Genomic DNA, 16,510 nt, shown 5'->3' on the forward strand with positions numbered 1-16,510 from the left:
CTAATTAAAATCAAACTTAATTATCAACTTTCAAACTTAATTGTCGACTTTGGAGCATCTGCGGGTACTTCATGTCCTTCTGTGACTGAAAATCATAGGATACAAATTCAAGATAGAGAACAAAGACATGATAGACTTCAGATCCTCTTTATTCCAGGCTGTTACCCACCTGAAACAAATGGTACAAAATCTCAGTGAAAAATGAAATACAGTGACTGGACCTGAAATGAGCTGCAACTTGACAATTCAGTTTTCCTCAGAGCAGGCTGGGATTCCTGAACATTTTGTGGCTCAGTAGAGAGTAGAAGTAAAGGAACTTCTGAGAAAAATAGCTAATATGTTGTCATTGATTCAGTAATAATTTTAACCCAATTCTCTTAAATGAGGTCTATGCAGAAAAAAATAATGTGGCTTACTAAAAAAGAGAACTTGTATCTTCACAGTTCAAAAATCATTTTCAACCACAATGAAAGTTCCCTTTTTTTGGTTACCACAAGTGGTTTCACAGTAAATGGACCAATGCTTTCTACAGGCCCAGACAGAAAGGGTGCTGAGGAAAGGAGCATTTCCTTTTTTTTTTTTTTGGTCTGTTCTACTGCTGCCCTGTTGACATACTCTGTAAGGGTGGTGACACTAATCATACATTCACAATTTTGATCTCCCCCAGCCACATGTTTATGTGGTTGCCGCAGTGATGTTTGTGCCTGTACCATACTGTTTCACTTGCCATTGAATATGAGATTGAACACAGAAGTTAGGATTTTTTTTTTCATTTTTTTCATTTCATTTCCCTTTAATCTTGCTTGTTCTTCAGTGTAGTCAACTGTCTCTTCACCTTATGGAAAACAAGAAAACCACACTGTATGATCTGAGGAAAAAAATAATCAAGATTTGAGAAACACAGTGCTGCTAAAACAAACAAACAAACAAATAAACTGTATGGGAACTGCTGAGCCACGGCCTGAACCACTGATTGAGCACCTGGAGGAAAGACCCAGTCAGCCCTGGGAGCACAGGTGAAGGCAATTCACCTGTGCAACCAGAAGGGGTGGAGCCAGGCTCCACCGCTCTTAGGCCTCATTTAAAGGCTGACTGCCACTGAGGAAGGATCTCTTTCTGGAGATCCCTTCTTGAAGGAAGCTTTTCCCTGCAAACCCAAAATCTTCTGGTATGAATGAGCTATCTTTTTCCTTTCCCTTGTCGTGCCTTTCTGTCGTGCCAGTCCTTTCACCTCTTTTGTAACACCTTTTTTGTCATGTTGGTCCTTCCGGTTGCTACATAAACCATACATAAATCCTTGGAGAATTAATTTATTGTATTTAGACAGTTCAGAAATTTAAAAAAAAAAAAAACAAACTTCAAGATATACTACAATTTGTAGCTCCAGGGAAAAAAAAAAAATGAAGTCTTCCTTGCCTTTTTACTTCATTTTCAATTGCTGAATGTTATTTCTGAAATTGGGTTAATATTTAAGCTCTGAAACTCGAAGTGTGTAACCATAGGCTAGTTATGGAATTCAATTTTCAGCTTGCAAAAAATAACTGAGAATTGTAGAAGTCCACACTTAAAGATGAACTTCAGGGATATGTAATTTCTGTAAAAGAGAAGTCTGCCAAGGACCATAAAATCTGTTTATTAAATATGTATCCATATTACAAATCTGTAAAAATCATGACACTTGTTTATATTGATGTGAGCATGTCACTTCCAATGTACTTCAGTACCTTGTTATGAACTGGCATCACTGAGGAATAGAAATATACAAATGAATAGTTGCTTCCCACAAGTTTACAGGCATCAGGAGTGAGCAACGCAGTTTGAAGCTTCTTACTGCAGTAAGACATTCAGAGGAAAGCTTAGGGTAAACAATGACAACAATTTTCCTAAGAGGGGTCAGAAAGAGCACTGCAACTTCTTCAAAATAGTTAGATAATTCTGGTTGGTGGCTTTGCCCAACAAAATTTTGCTTGAAATTGGGTATTTTATGCAAGAATAGCAGTTTTTGGCTGATATTACTGCAAATGTAAACACTAAAGGCATAGATCTTTTTCTTTGGGTCCCTTGTACTCATCACTGGATATTGATATTTCTGTTTCACCTCAGGACTCGCTGCTTTGTGGTGATACAAAAACAGAAACAGCTTTTGCATAATTGATGAAACACAGGATCTGAAAATAGTCTTTTTTTCTTCCCTTTCCTGTCTACTCCATTAAAAAAGCAAACAAAACCCTAACAATAGAGCCTGAACATTGAAGGCCCTTAAGAATAGCTACAAGCTAGCTGGTGTCAGAAGAACAGCATGAAGCGAAAAGCATTGCAACTAAAATCAGGAGTCTGTTTGAATGGAAGGATCTACACGGTGAGGAACAAAAAGTAAAAGTTACCAGAAATGACGAAAAGAGCAATGAATGCAGTGGGGCAGTGATGTGAGGAGGGTACCAGCATTTACTGGTTAAAAGTGTATTATATTTTTAGCTATTTACACTGTAACCACCAAGACAAGTCCTTAAATCTCCTTGTAACAGGCTGCAGCTATAAAATAATTGTTTTTCGAGGGGGGAAAAAAAAAGTGCCTTGTAAAGTGCTTCCATGTGTTTTATCTCTTTACATACATTTTCAACAAACGGAATGCTGCCAATATTCCGTAGCTAAAATATTTTCCCTTCTACTAAAATATGCACATCTTACACAGAAAAGAAATGAAGACTGAAGAACCTATGTCTGGTAAAAATACTTTGAAAGTATTGGTTCCTACTGTTTGCTTTTCCTTTACAGCAAAGGCCTGTGCTGCTTCTGTGAAACCTGCATGCTGAAGAGTCCTGGATATGTGTATATATATAATTTTTTTTTTTTGTGAAAGATCAGGATTTTCCACTACTCATTCTTCCTCCTGTTTTCAGACAGTTACAGGCTCTTTTAAGTATGGGAAAAGGGCCTGTAAGCAGAAGGGGCTGCCATCTGTTTCTGCCTGACCTTTTGTTAGATATGAAGAGAAGTCAACACAGCTTCATACAAAGATTTGTGTTCACAGGTTTTCCCCTGGTGCTCCTCTAGTTCCTTTCCTCCTGCACTTCTTCAGTTCTTTTAATACAAAGCATATCATCATTGGGGTGTTGCTTTGCCTTCCAGATGGACAATTGATTTATCACAGGAGGTAAAGCCAACATATCACAGAATCGTACCAGAAGGAAGGGACTCACTAGGGATCATCAACCCTCTGCTAAAGCAAGTTCCCTCACATTTGCATGGAACTTCCTGTGTTCCACATTGTGCCCACTGCCCCTTGTCCTGTTTTTGCACACCATCCGTTTGACTCCCACACTTTAGATATTTATAAACAGTGATGAGATCCTCTCTCAGTCTTCTCCAGGCTGAATAGTTCCGGGTCTTCCAGCCTTTCCTCATATGGGAAATGTTCCAGGCCCCTCATCATCTTCTTTCTCTAGAAACTCCCTGTCTTTCTTGAACTGGGGAGCCCAGAACTGGACACAGTACTCCAGATGTGGCCTCACCAGGGCAGGGCAGAAGGGGAAGATGACCTCCCTCGACCTGCTGGCCATGCTCTTTCTAATGTACCTCAGGATGCCATTGGTGTTCTTGGTCACAAAGGCACAGTGCTGGCTCCTGGTCAACCCGCTGTCCACCAGGACAGCCAGGTCCTTCTCTGCAGAGCTCCCTTCCTGGAGGAAAGGAGCACTTCAGAATACTGTGAGAACTGGGAAAGTGCTCACACAGACACCGGGTTATCACCTTTGTCCTCAAGAAGCGCGAGCATTTCTTCCATGCAGATAAAGCCAGCCTGGGCACACAGCAGCTGAGCTCAGTGTCTTTGAGCTTCAAAGGCCTTCAACCTTCATCTGCACTGGATACCAACATGTGGGGCGAAGTAGGCCAAGAGCTCTGCTGCCAGCGGGCACTGCCTGGACACAGTATTTCTTCTAGCGGCTTCCCCTGGGAGCTCACGGTTCCCACTGCAGCTTGCAGTGTTTTACCTCCAGCTGCATTGAACTGCGATGGCTGACACCCACTCCTCCCACCCCGTGTGACTGTGCAAAGAGAAGGAATTACTTCTGCACAACAAGAACGCATCATTAACCCCCAACGTAACACAGCATGTGGTAATGCAGCTGATAATTTGTATGGTGAACCACAATGACAAAAGGTCACAAAAATTTTTGAGTTACAAATTAAACCACACTTGACTCAAAACTGGACAGGAGGTCAGCTCCTGAGGTAACGCACTGCACAAAGCCAGGCCCCCCTCAAGTCCCCACTTTGCTGATGAACTTCACTTTACATTAATGCCGTTTGCTGACGGCTCTGAGCAGAGACCTCTTTACGCCCCAAGAGAATTCACCGCGGCCCCGTTTGAGCTTTCAGACTCGGGACTGAAAGCACTGCAGCCAGCGAGGGGCCCGGCCGGCTGCCCCCACGGTCTCAGACCACCGTATCCCGCCGGCTTCGTTCCTCACTCTTTCCTCCTCCCGCGGCTGCGCGCCCCGCCCCACGGCGGCCGCCTGTCCGGCCGGGCAGGTATTGAGGGCAGGGCTGGGCGGGCGGCGCTCCCCGCCAGCTGGCGGGGCGAGGAGGGGCGGGAGCGGAAGGCGGCGGCCCGCACGGCGCATGGTCGTGGCGGCGCCGCGCTCTCTCTCTCTCTCTCTCTCTCTCTCACGGCCTCCCCTCTGGCTGCCGCGCTCTGTGGTCTCGCCCGCCCCCGCTGCCATGTTGGATTGTGCGGCCGCCGGAGCCGGGCCGAAGTTGGAAGTTTAGTGCCGCTCAGAGGGGCGGGCGCCATCGGCTGCGGCGCCGGGGCTGCCTCCTGCCCGGCGCCCCCTCCGCGGGCCGCTCGCCGGGCCCCCCTGCCCCTCCGCCTCCCTCCTTTCCCGGCCCCGAGAGGGAGGCTCCGCGATGCGGCTGCTGTGAGTGAGGCCGCCGCGGAGGAGGAGGAGGAGGAGGAGGAGGAGGAGGAGGGGGCCGCGGGCTCCAACGGTCGCAGAGCAGCGCCGTGCCGGCCCGGCCATGAGCGGCGCCCCGCAGCAGCCCCCGCAGCCGCGGCGGGTCACCAACGTGGGCTCGCTGCTGCTCACCCCGCAGGAGAACGAGAGCCTCTTCAGCTTCCTCGGCAAGAAATGCGTGGTGAGTGCCGTGCTGTGCCGAGGGGCGGCGGCGCTGCCCGGCCGCAGCCTTTCCCACCCCGCGCGCGGAGGGCCGGGGCCGCGTGAGGTCGGCGTAGGGCTGCGGCCGGGCGCTGCCCTCCTCCCCCCGCCCCGCTCCCTCCCTGCCCCGTACGCGGCTCTCGCCCGGAAGTTTGTCCGGCCCGGCCCGCTGCCCGGGGGGGGGGGCTCGGCGGCGGGGCCCGGCCGCTGCCCGGAGCGCGGCTGCTGACGGGACGCGATGAATGGCCGCGGGGCCGTCCGCCAGAACCCTCGGCCCAGCCTCGCCTCTCCGCCGGGCCCGCAGCGGGGGCTTCGAGCCGCCTGGGCCGGGGCTGAGGGCGCCGCGAGGGGCCGAGCCCCGCTCCGCACCCTCCCCGCTCGCCCCGCGCTTCGCGAGGGGAGCGAGCTGCCCCGGCGCTGCTCGGGGGGCCTGGGGGCTCCACGCGGCCCCGGGTGCACCTGCGGCACAACAAAGCGACGCTGCGGGCGGTGGGAAGCCCGTGTCCTTGCCGGGCCTGCCCTGCTCCGTGCTTGGCCCGAGCGGCAGGTCTGTGTGCTCAGGTGCTGCTCCTGTGCTGCACCTCCAGCTCTTTGCTCAAAAAAAAAAAAAATAAAATAAAAAAGAAAAACGCAGCGGTTAAAAGAGAAAAACGTTCTGGTGAATGTGTTCCCAAGTATGTCACTGAGTTCTTCATTTTCAGAATGCCCCCTTGTATATCAGTGTAGAGTTGGACTCGTCTGTGTTTAAAAAACAGTGACAGAAACGATTTGAAGCCTTTAAAAGTTAGCTCCCTATTTTGGGAAAAGTACATCTTATCTTAAACTGTCTTTTCTGTATTTTTGAATAAATGTTCCTCTTTTTTTCAAATGGCTACTTGAAGCCATTCAGAACTGTCACCTGAATGTCTTCTGATGCTTTGTGTCCTGCTGAGTTTCTAGTGTCAGGCACTGACGTCCTGCTGTAATGCAGTGACAGGTACGTCGTGAGCATGAACTTGTGTCTTGAAGCAGGCAATTGGCGGAGTTGTAATGCTTCTACATAACGCTGGACTTTGAAATGGTGTTGTTGATCGAACCAACTCCTGCAGTAAAACAGGAGATGCAGTAACTGAGCAGGAAGTAGGCAATGTTGATGTTGGGTGAGTTAAATAGGATGCTGTTGTAGTAATTACGTTGGAATGGGTCAGAAGATGTGATCGTAAAACACATAAAGAGGAGATTTTTTGTAAAGAAATAAATTTGTAAGAAATCTTTAATCAAGCTATTTTTCAGGCACGCATTTCATGTGTTTGATCCTTTTGAAAAAAAAAAAAAAGTAAAACTCCAAATTAAAAAGCACATGAATTTGTGTGTATGAGTTTGTTTTTCTACAACTTACATTTTCTTGTCAAGGGAACACATTGTTATGCTGAGCTCTAACACTCACCTACTCAAGTTCTCAACTTTTCTGCATAAATACCACTTAAGGCAGACTTTAGAGACAAATATCTCTATAGTATCTGGATGATGTGATTTGTGGAGGGTTGATAGCTTTATAGACATGACTTGCTTCATGTTTTTCTTGAATTTATGCATTCTTAAGGCTTTCACTGAATTTTGGATGACGTTCCAGTTAAAGCTTTCCTAATTGTCCCAGTCCCTTCCCTGTTGACCCCTGCCCCTTGTAGTTTCTGGGTTAAGCATAGGCTCATGTTGTTGTAGTTGAGGGTCTCTGCCGTATCCCTGAGGGCTCGAGTCCCGAAGCTCCAGAGATAAACCAGACTTGTTGGGCTGAGCCATAAAGGTGGCAGTTCGGAAACTGATTCATGAGCAAATCTAACATCTCTGTTGCAAGGGTGACAGCCTCTCTCAGAAGGGTGGAATGGGCACCTGGGGATGGTCGCTGCCTCTGCTATCCAATTTGAATCCAAAATGTCTGATCAGAGCTTAGTGGCACTCCTGGCACTATTGACCTTCTGGCTTGACTGTAACTCAGTGTTAGCATGCTGTGCTGATGAGTGCCCTCTTGCTGTAATATGCATGATATTTCATCTCTTAATATCCATGCTTGAATTATTCATTAGCAAAACTTAAGACAGTAAATGGTAGGGGAGGAAAAATCTTGCAAGTTTCTTAGGATGCTACAAGTTTGCTTTCACACAGGCTGGTCCAGCTGCGTTCCCAGGCTGCTGCAGGTGGTGCTTCTGCCGGTTCAGGACATGGGCTTGATGCTGTGTCTGACGTTTCTGCCATGGCAATATCACTTCAGGTTACATTTTACATAACCTTATGTTTATGTGACTGGGGCAATGAGTGCCAGAGGAGCAGTTGAGACATGAGACTATGATCCTACTCTTTCTGTACTAATAACTTGTGGTGCTCTTGTGGAGGGCATAGTGCTGTAGTCAGTCCTGAGGGTTTTTGTTAAGAAAGCGTGTGGCCCTCTAGACCTGATTTACTTCAACAGACTTGCCTTTGGCTGTGTTTGAATGGCTCCCAGGCAGCTACTTTGAGGATTCCGCTACTCAGATTTTATTCTGTGGAAAAGCAATGGAATTAATCATACTGATTGAGTATTCACAGCCTATGAATTTCAATATTGACATAATTTCAGTGACATCTCTAGTCATTATGACTGATAGATGTGATGGAAGTGGGTGAAGAGCCATAATTGTGTTTGTGGGACTGATACCATTTTATGGAAGACTACTGATACTTCGGGAATCTCATCGTCTAGTAGGCAAATCTACATAAAGATTACTGATTTTGGCTTTTTTTTTTTAATTTTCTGAGATATAAAGTGTTTGTCTCAATTGTAAGCAGTCAGAGTATCTTTGAAAGCCTAATTTGTCAGGGGCTAAAACAAGCCATTGACTTGTACTTAAAGCCCTTGCTGCAGCTAATTTAGTTTAAATACTGAGCCAAACTGAGAACTACTTACAGTAGGGGTCAAGCAGGTAGCCTCCCAGGACTTTCATTGTTGCGTGGGTACATGAAAAGCGTTTAACTAATTTTCATTCAGGCATGTGAAATATGTTATCTGTCAGGAGTGAAATTTCCTTCCAATAGTAGTTCTTTATCTTATTTATATCATAATGTAAAAATAAGTCTATTTAAACTTATCCTAGTCTGAGCTATGAGATTCTTGTATATATTACCAAAATATTTTAATAGTTATGCAAAGCTTGTAAGATTTTGCTGAATTTGCTTTAGTTTTGACCTAAGGAATGAGTTTAAGGATAAAATAGTAGGTGTCCAATTAATTTTTTCTAATAAAGAAGGCACATCATTAATTTGTATGATTAATAGTGATCAGCAGCATCACTGATGAAGAATTAGCTTTTCTGCAGAAACAGTTTTATGCTTGTTAGAGACCTCAGGGAAAAAAAACATGACAATTGCATAGTTGATAACACTGGAAGCAACTGATGGAGCCTGGGTATCTTATGCTGCTTAGGAGTGGGACTGCTCACTTGGATAAGAGAGCAAGGGTAGGCATAGCTAATTTCTAAGATCTTTCTGTAGTTAATGTGGTAGACAGGAACTGGTAAAGAATGCAAAAAGTGAAGTAACACAGCAGTAAACCAAGAAAACTATTTTGGCTGCTTTTAAAATGCATGTGACTGGAATGAGATTGTATGTCAGAGCCAAAGGACAAGTTTCAGTAATACTTCAGATAAAACAGAATTAAAACTTAATTGAGATTTTTAGTTCTTGATTGATAAGAATTAGATTTCTCCAAGAAGGGACTTGTAAGATTACTTGTGCTTGTGATAGCATGAACTAAGACTTGACAGCAGGCTACAGGTCTGAGTAATGGGAGGCCTCGTGTGGCAGGGAAGTATTGGGGCTCTGTCACTTTGAGTTTGTGCTGCAGGCTGCACATCTGTGAGGTTACCAGAAAAGCTGAGGCTGTAGTTTGAAAAGGAGTTATCTCTTGAAGAGATGGGAAGAACTTAGTCATCTGTTTAGACAGGCTGGCTACTTCATGTTTGCATCTGGTCTTAAGTGAGATGCAGAAGGAGAATGCAAAGGATAGGGTCCTGTGAAACACAAGGATGTTGAGTTGAGCCTAAATTTCTGCACGTCTGTCCTATTCTATCAAAAACCATGCGACTTCTTCAGATGCCTTGTAAGTGTCCACCGTAGTCATATCTCTAAAGATCATTTCAGGGGTAACCTTTCCTTCTGGAGAGAATTGCACTGTTTTTTGACAGTTCCCTCTGAACCAAATTTGTGCCTACAAAAGTGACTTTCACAGGATTGGGTCAGGTGGGACTTTTCAGAGCAAGTCAGTGTCCTCAAACTGCCTCCTCGTATCTACAGCAGAGATGTTTATGACAAAGTGTTTCTCAATCTTATTTTCCTTACAGCCTGCTATTAAACAAGGATAGTGAACTATGCAGTAAACAAAAAATATACTCATGGCTGAGAAATGTTTTGAGACTACACATGAACGCTCTACAAGGTGTTGAGTCTTATATCTGAATGTATTTCAGAGAAAGAATCAGTTCATAAAAAGTAAGATTTAGTTCAAGATAAGAGAATTTCAAATGTTTGAGTTCCACAATTGTCAGTGGCTATCACTGGCTCTTATCTAAACTCAGATATTACGCTTATGATCTGAATTTGTCTGTTTGGCTGCAGTCACTAAATGTCTGTTAACTCATGCTAGACACCAAATATTAGGTGTCTTGATGTGCAAGGTGAGTCCTACTTCATTAGGAAGTGTTGTGTTTGTAAGCATAGAGGAGGTAATCTAGTAATATTTGACTGGAACAAGTACCTCAGTCCATTAAGGCTTCCGAAGTCTTCCATTCTCTTCTGAACTACTTTGTAAACTTTTTCTCTTTTACCTTTTACCTTTTGCAGGTAGTTGAGTACCAGAAGTCTCTGTGCTTAGTCAGCTGGTCATGGATACCACTCATGCTCCTGATAACGTGCTCTGGAATCCTGTAGGACCCAGGCACAACAGGATGAGAGCAATTTGCAGTTGCAAGCTATTGTGTTGTAACTTAGCAGCGCTTCACAGCTAAGAATCAGGTGGAGGAATTCAGATGAACATTGATAAGATGCTTTGAGTACAAGATTTCCACCAAGATGCCCAGATACTGCTTGTTTAGGAGAACACCTAAGGATGAGGTAGTTCTTAGAAGATACGACTGAGTATTTCATGCAAATATGTAAATTCAAAGATTTCAGTTTGTTGCTCCTTTAATGAAGAATTTGTGATTTCTCTGCATTATCTGATCATAAATATTGACTTGAATCTTCTCATTAGAGTGTTTCTTCTGGGATTGTTTCTTCTGGAATTTTCAGGGGTCTAACATAAGCTGGATTTTTTGTAGAGTGTGTAAGGTCCTTCTAAAAAAAATCCATTGTCAGGATTGAAAAGGTATTCCTGGAGATTGTTTAGACTTGGGATCTCAAACCTCCTTTAGTGGAGTGGTAATTCCCTGTCTTTTCTGTAGGGCTTCTCATGACCTTTATTGCCTGGCTGTTGGTGTCTCCACCAACTGCAGGAATTAAGAACTTGTTTGCTGCTGTTATTGCTGGTTAGCAGCAGCTGCACATGGCAGCAGCCACTGGTAGCTCAGCACTGAGGCGTTGAAGTGGTTTGCATCTGATGAGTGACTGTCACTGTGGAACCCTGTGGTAGTTCGCTAACCAGAAGGACAAAGGGCTTGATTTTTGACCTTTCATAGGCAGAGCTGCCTGCAGTGGTGATCGTTTTGGTGAGCTTTACAATGTTCTATTAGAGAATGTTTGCAATTCACTTAAAGGAGCATGGTAAGATTTACAGTGTCCTCTCTTCTAGTGAGCACGTTTCGTAGACTTTTCTCTTGAGGAATCTTTGCAGTACAGAAATAAAACTTGGTATAGTGCAGAGCACTCATGATTTTGTGACCTAATACCTAGATAATATAAAGGAAGTAGCAGAAATGTGCCATGAGCACTAGTCAGAGTGCTTATTAGTTGGTTAGGATAGGGTTTCCTCAAGAACGGTTGGCATTGTGTTGCGTGGACACAGAGGAATTTTCTTGGTTGGCCAGTTCTTCCTCGTAACAGTAAATCATATAAAGTGGATTTAGGGGAATTTGAAGTGCATCTTCATGGGTGGTTTTAAACAGGAACTCTGTCAGATGCTGTAAAGATGGTTTTGTTTCTCAGTATATTTGCTTGGGTATGCTGCCACACTAAATTCTGTGGCTTCCAGACTTGTTGTTCATGCCTGGGTAACCGATATAATGGGCTAAGTAGCTGTGCAGTTACCTTCCTGAACTTTCCCAGCTACATTCTAAAATTCTCAAATGGGTTGTAATCTTTGTGTGACAGGAGCAGAAGAGCCAAGTGGAAAAAAATGTAATGCAAGCAGTCATTGAGATGCTTTTACAGAAAGCTGCTCCCTTTCTTAATTCTTCAAATTCAGTTGGTCCTTTCAGCTACCTTTGAGTTAAAGGTAGATTGTTTCTGATACCTCTTCATGTTTATGCGCTGCATGACACTTCAGCGATCTCAAATTAGAATTCCTGTGTTGAACTTCTTCCATAACCATATATTCTTAACAAAGCATCTTACAAATTACTCAGTTCCTGTAGACTTAATGTTCAGAGGAGAAGATTGTTGCTGGCAAAGGAACAGCTGCTGCAGAGCTCCACGACATGCTGACAGATCTGCAGATTTCGACTCACCTTAGGCACTTGCTTTCATACGTGCATCCACATGTTGGTGAAGCAGTTTTCTCTCTAATGTTTAATCAGCTATCTTCAAAATCCTTATTCCTGGCAGCTTTTTTCTTTTTAACTTTTCTGAGAAAGTGTTAATGGGTTTTCCGCTTCTCCCGTGTGTCTAGTTTAAAGCTGAAAGATCACACTGAGGCTTGCTAATCAAGGTCGTAAGCGTTTCCATTTCTGTAAGATTTCACACACTATTTTCCCCTTCAGAACTTTGTGTAATTCAGAATTCCCCTGCGTTCATCTCATTTCCCTTCAAAGTGAATGTGTTATTTTGCCTTTTTCTCCCCTGTTTTAATTAGCCACTATGCAGCATAAGAGCAGTATAGTCATACAGGAACCTATTTGTGCTCATTAAGCATGTTTTATATGCTGAGGGTACTGTGCCTGCAGTATGAGTAACACCAACCTACTGAAAGAAAATACAGTTTTCTCCTCTTCAAACAGCTAAGAAAACTGTATTTCATGGTCTGAGCTCTTAGCTATGGAAAGATAACTGTTGCCTTTTTAAAGTGTTTGCAAACACTTTAAAAATCCGTTTGCTTCTAATGTCATTGATTATGGCTTTCCCAAAGTTACCCAAGACAATTGGGAGCATTTACAAGAAAGATTAAGTTAAAATATGGATTCCTAAATGACATACGCTGAATATTAAGTAACAAAACCTAATACCTATCTTTCTGTCTAGCAAGAATATTTGAATATGGGAATTTGTCCCTAAATAGTAAATGCTTGAAGTAACTGCCAAGAGATTTATTTATCCGTATGTGATACGTGGATGAGAAAAGAACGGAGTACTAATTTTTGTATTCATATCTTTCTAAGGGATGAAGAAAAGTGTAAAATGTTTTATAAGACATAATAAGACTGCTTATGTTGTAATATGTACTACCAGTGGCCTTCTTATTTTTTTCTGTGTAGGAAATAGATCTCTGTTAAGACTTTTATATAGCAGATTAATGTGAAGTTGTTAATGATACTTGAGGCATCAGTTTGGTGACTGTTGCTCTTGTAAGCTCTATTCTGCTGGTTTGCTTTGAGGTCCTGTGCTGTGACCTCTGTCCCCTGAATTTGGTATGTTTGCGTCAGGGTCTCCTTCCATTCCCTCATTACAACATTCTTTTCTTTAACAAGATTTCTGCCTGTCTGTACCAGCAGTAAGATCTCCTCCCCGTTTCCTCTTTTCCCTTGGTACCTCAGCTGCATTGTGAGAGTACTCCTTTCTCCCTCCAGCCCTTGCATCCATAATCTGCACAAAGGCATCCCGATAAAAACGAGAGCGTCTCTTCCTCACCATTCTTCCCTCCGCTCCCTTATCACTCTGTTCTTTGTTGCACAACTGCTTTGTTCTTGCTGATGAACTGGGTGTCTCATCTGGCGTGTAGCCCAAGCCATACCCGGTGCTGGGCTGGACTCAGTTTGTATTCTCCTAGCTCAGCAGAGCGTTGCATGGGGAGAGGAGGCAGTCGATGCTAGCCAGCTGTTCTCTGCTGCTTGTGTACAATGCACTTCAGCCTGAGATATGCCCATTAGACATTTTTCCTCCTATTTCCTCGTCGCTGGCCCAAAGTCGTAGTTAGTGTTACTGTAGAAAGGAGAATTTTGGGGTGAGAGAAGGGAAAGCAAAACCTAAGTGTGGTATTCCTCAGGCTTGCACTACTCCACCCTCCACTGCTGTTTCTCCGGGGAGGACCAAGCTCTCCAGTTTGGACGCTGCTGTATTAAGAAACTGAATGCTGGAAGATACAGCTTCAGCAGCTCTACAGGCTCGGATCTGAAACCACAGAATTGCTTAGCGCTGCTTTGAGTGAACTCTAAGTTATTTCCTGTTCCTCTAGCATGTGACAGCTCTCTCTGAGCACAGCTAAGATGTGGTCATTCTTTGTAAGTAGACATTTTTCTGTCTTACTCCCCCTCAGTCAGCCAAAGCAAACAGAAACATCACTTGGCTTATGACACCAAATATACACAAAGGCATCCAAATAGACTCGTCTCTGTAAAACTGTATTTGATTTTTGTGGTTCTCTGACAAGAGAGGAGAAAAGGATGAACATCCTGTGGTGGTGTGTGTTCTCTGCAACACCGCAGGCAAGGGCTTCTGCATGTGCCTGCAAAGGAGAAAGCTGTAGTTTCTAAGAAATGTAAGGCTGTTTTTTCTTTGTCTGTTCTTAGTAGCATCTCAGGTATGAAACTTCTTTTATAACTAGGCCCACAGGATGATTAGTAGCTCTTAATTTTTTTTTTTTGAAACAGTTAACTACCAGGTTACTAAAAACTTACAGGTTTGGTACTTAATTTTATGCAGCTTTTTATCAACCAGTATTTTTTGGCCATACAATGCCATTGTCATTTGTATATTTCCTAAGAAATGTTGACCTCTGTGTTGCACTGTTAGTACTGTTTTCAGTTTGGGTAGCTGGAGGTTTTAAATTAAAACTATATAAGGTTTTAAAGTGCCATCACAACTGGGAGTGCTTGTAGCTTTTAATCTCTAGAACTCAGGAGTGATTCAACAAACCATATGTCTGTTCTTAAGGAAAAAAATTTTGAGAGATTTGTTATGTTAAGGTGCCAATATTTACATACTTGAGAGACTTGCTGTTTCTAACTGCAAAGATCCTGCCCTTCTTGCCTTCGTTCAAGGTTGTATGAGGTGCAACCCACCTAGATGCATTTCAGTTGTTTGATAAGATGGATTTAGTGCTGAATGTTTCCCTAAGTTATAGAGCTCTTACTTGTATCGTGGCCTTCGCTTCATCTTTTTATGTCATTTAGGAGATATCTAAGTGCTTTAATTCTTCACTGAAACATTTCCTTAGCAGGTTATTGGAATATCTGTGCCCTCTGCTGCCTGTAGACGACATACCCGGTCTGTTCCTCTGCCCTCTATTTATAGCATTCATCTGAGGTTTGATTATTGAACAAATGTTCCTGCTGCAGACTCAGACTTTACCCAATGTAACCACAGGGTGCATCCCTCACACTGGCCATATGTACGGTATGTGGACCATATTTCTCTGTCCCTGGGAAGCAGAACTGGCAAGCTCAGATGTGAGATATCCATCTAGGATACGTAGGAGCTTTGTGCAGGGAAAATGCATCCTGCCCTTTCCTTCACCTCTGGTCTGTCAGTCAGCTGTGCTGCTTTTATTGATGCTAACAAAACCTAAGTAGGGCAGTAACATAAACTCAGGCACTGTCCTGTGATTGTCTGTTGTGTTTAATTTGTTGGCATGCTTTCTGGCATAGATTTGGGTAACGCTAACTAGTACTCACCCAAATTAATGAATATGGTATTAGGAAAGGAATGGTGGTGTAAACATGGTTTCTAATAGATGGTATGCATGGTACCCAATTTGTGCTGTGTTGGGAGGAGTGTAAGTTCATCTGTACAGATGTGAATTCTGCTGTACCATTTGCCATCAGCTCCAGAAAGTATCTCTGATCCTGGCTGGGGCAAAAAAAGAGCTACCAGGAGACAAAAGCAATGGTGATCAGGAGAATTTAATGTCATGTCTATCCTAACACTTCCATTAGCATGCGTATTGTAATGGCCAGCTCTGCTGCTCTCATAACTGTCCTCCTTGATGTCAAGTCAGAGTACTGTGAGCAATAAAATTCAATCTTCTCTCTGCTCTCTGAAACTGCTTTTGGAAACCTGAGAAAATGCAGGTGACTGGAAGTTTCCAACAGATGAAAGCTTGCCTTTGCATGTAGCAGCCTACTGCAGTAGCTAGACTATCGAGTGCATCTGACATACTGTGAACACAAGCTGGTAAGGCTCCTGATCCTGTTCTCTGATTTCAGGGGGGGGGGGGAAGTAAATATTTTGCTTCTTGTAACAAGATCTGTCTAACTTGTAGCTGTTCTGCAGACTACATTAGGTACAGCAGGGATGACCTTAAGGGCTGCTGCATTTCACTTACTGTACTTCTTGATTACAGAGCATAGGCCTATCAAGAAAACAAATTCCCACCCAGAGCTTTCTTTTCAGGGCTTTAAATTAGATTTCATGGGGGAAGGGAATATACCGCTGAGAAACAGAAGAGTGAGGGAACGTTGTCACTTTAGGAAGCAATGGAGAGAAACCTCCAGAGGTTTTTGGAAGGACTTTTCCAAGAAAGTAATGTGTCTGAAAAACCGGTTGAAGTGCCTCTAAACCAATGCACACAGTGTGGGAAATAAGCAGGAGGAATTGGAAACCATAGTAAAATCATCACGCTCACAGGCTCTCATCCTGATGAAGGATCAACCACCTAGATGTCTGCTAGGGAAAACAACATGATGAGCTGCAAGCCATCCAGGAGACTCTGAATCAATTGATGACAACTTCCCGGTTCAGGTATTGAACAGACCCATCAGAGGTGAAGCATTCTTGGTGCTCACCAATGCCAAAGAGATCATAAAAGAGCTTAAGATCAGAGGTAGCCTGGGCTGCAGCAACCATGTCCTGCTTCAGTTCTTGGTCTCAAGGAACACAGGCCTGGCAGAGAGTGGAGTCAGGACCTTGAACTTCAGGTGAGCAAACTTCAGGCTGTTTCATTGTTGGATGACATCCCCTGGGAAACTGTCCTTAGGGACAATGGAACAGAACAGAGCTAGCAGCACTTTAAGGATGCCTTTCTGAGAATAAAGAGCTCT

At 43.8% G+C, this 16,510-nt stretch overlaps 1 protein-coding gene across 1 annotated transcript in view; it reads left to right on the forward strand.

The window, feature by feature from the left end:
- The window catches only part of WASL (Wiskott-Aldrich syndrome like), a 50,642-nt gene continuing 38,701 nt past the window's right edge, over positions 4,570 to 16,510 (forward strand). The window contains exon 1 of the mRNA XM_021384787.1: positions 4,570 to 5,136. Coding sequence (XP_021240462.1) covers positions 5,020 to 5,136 — 117 coding nt within the window. The 5' untranslated portion in view covers positions 4,570 to 5,019. The remainder of the gene's footprint in view (positions 5,137 to 16,510) is intronic.

Source organism: Numida meleagris, chromosome 1, assembly GCF_002078875.1.
Source record: "Numida meleagris isolate 19003 breed g44 Domestic line chromosome 1, NumMel1.0, whole genome shotgun sequence".
Taxonomy (NCBI): Eukaryota; Metazoa; Chordata; class Aves; order Galliformes; family Numididae; genus Numida; species Numida meleagris.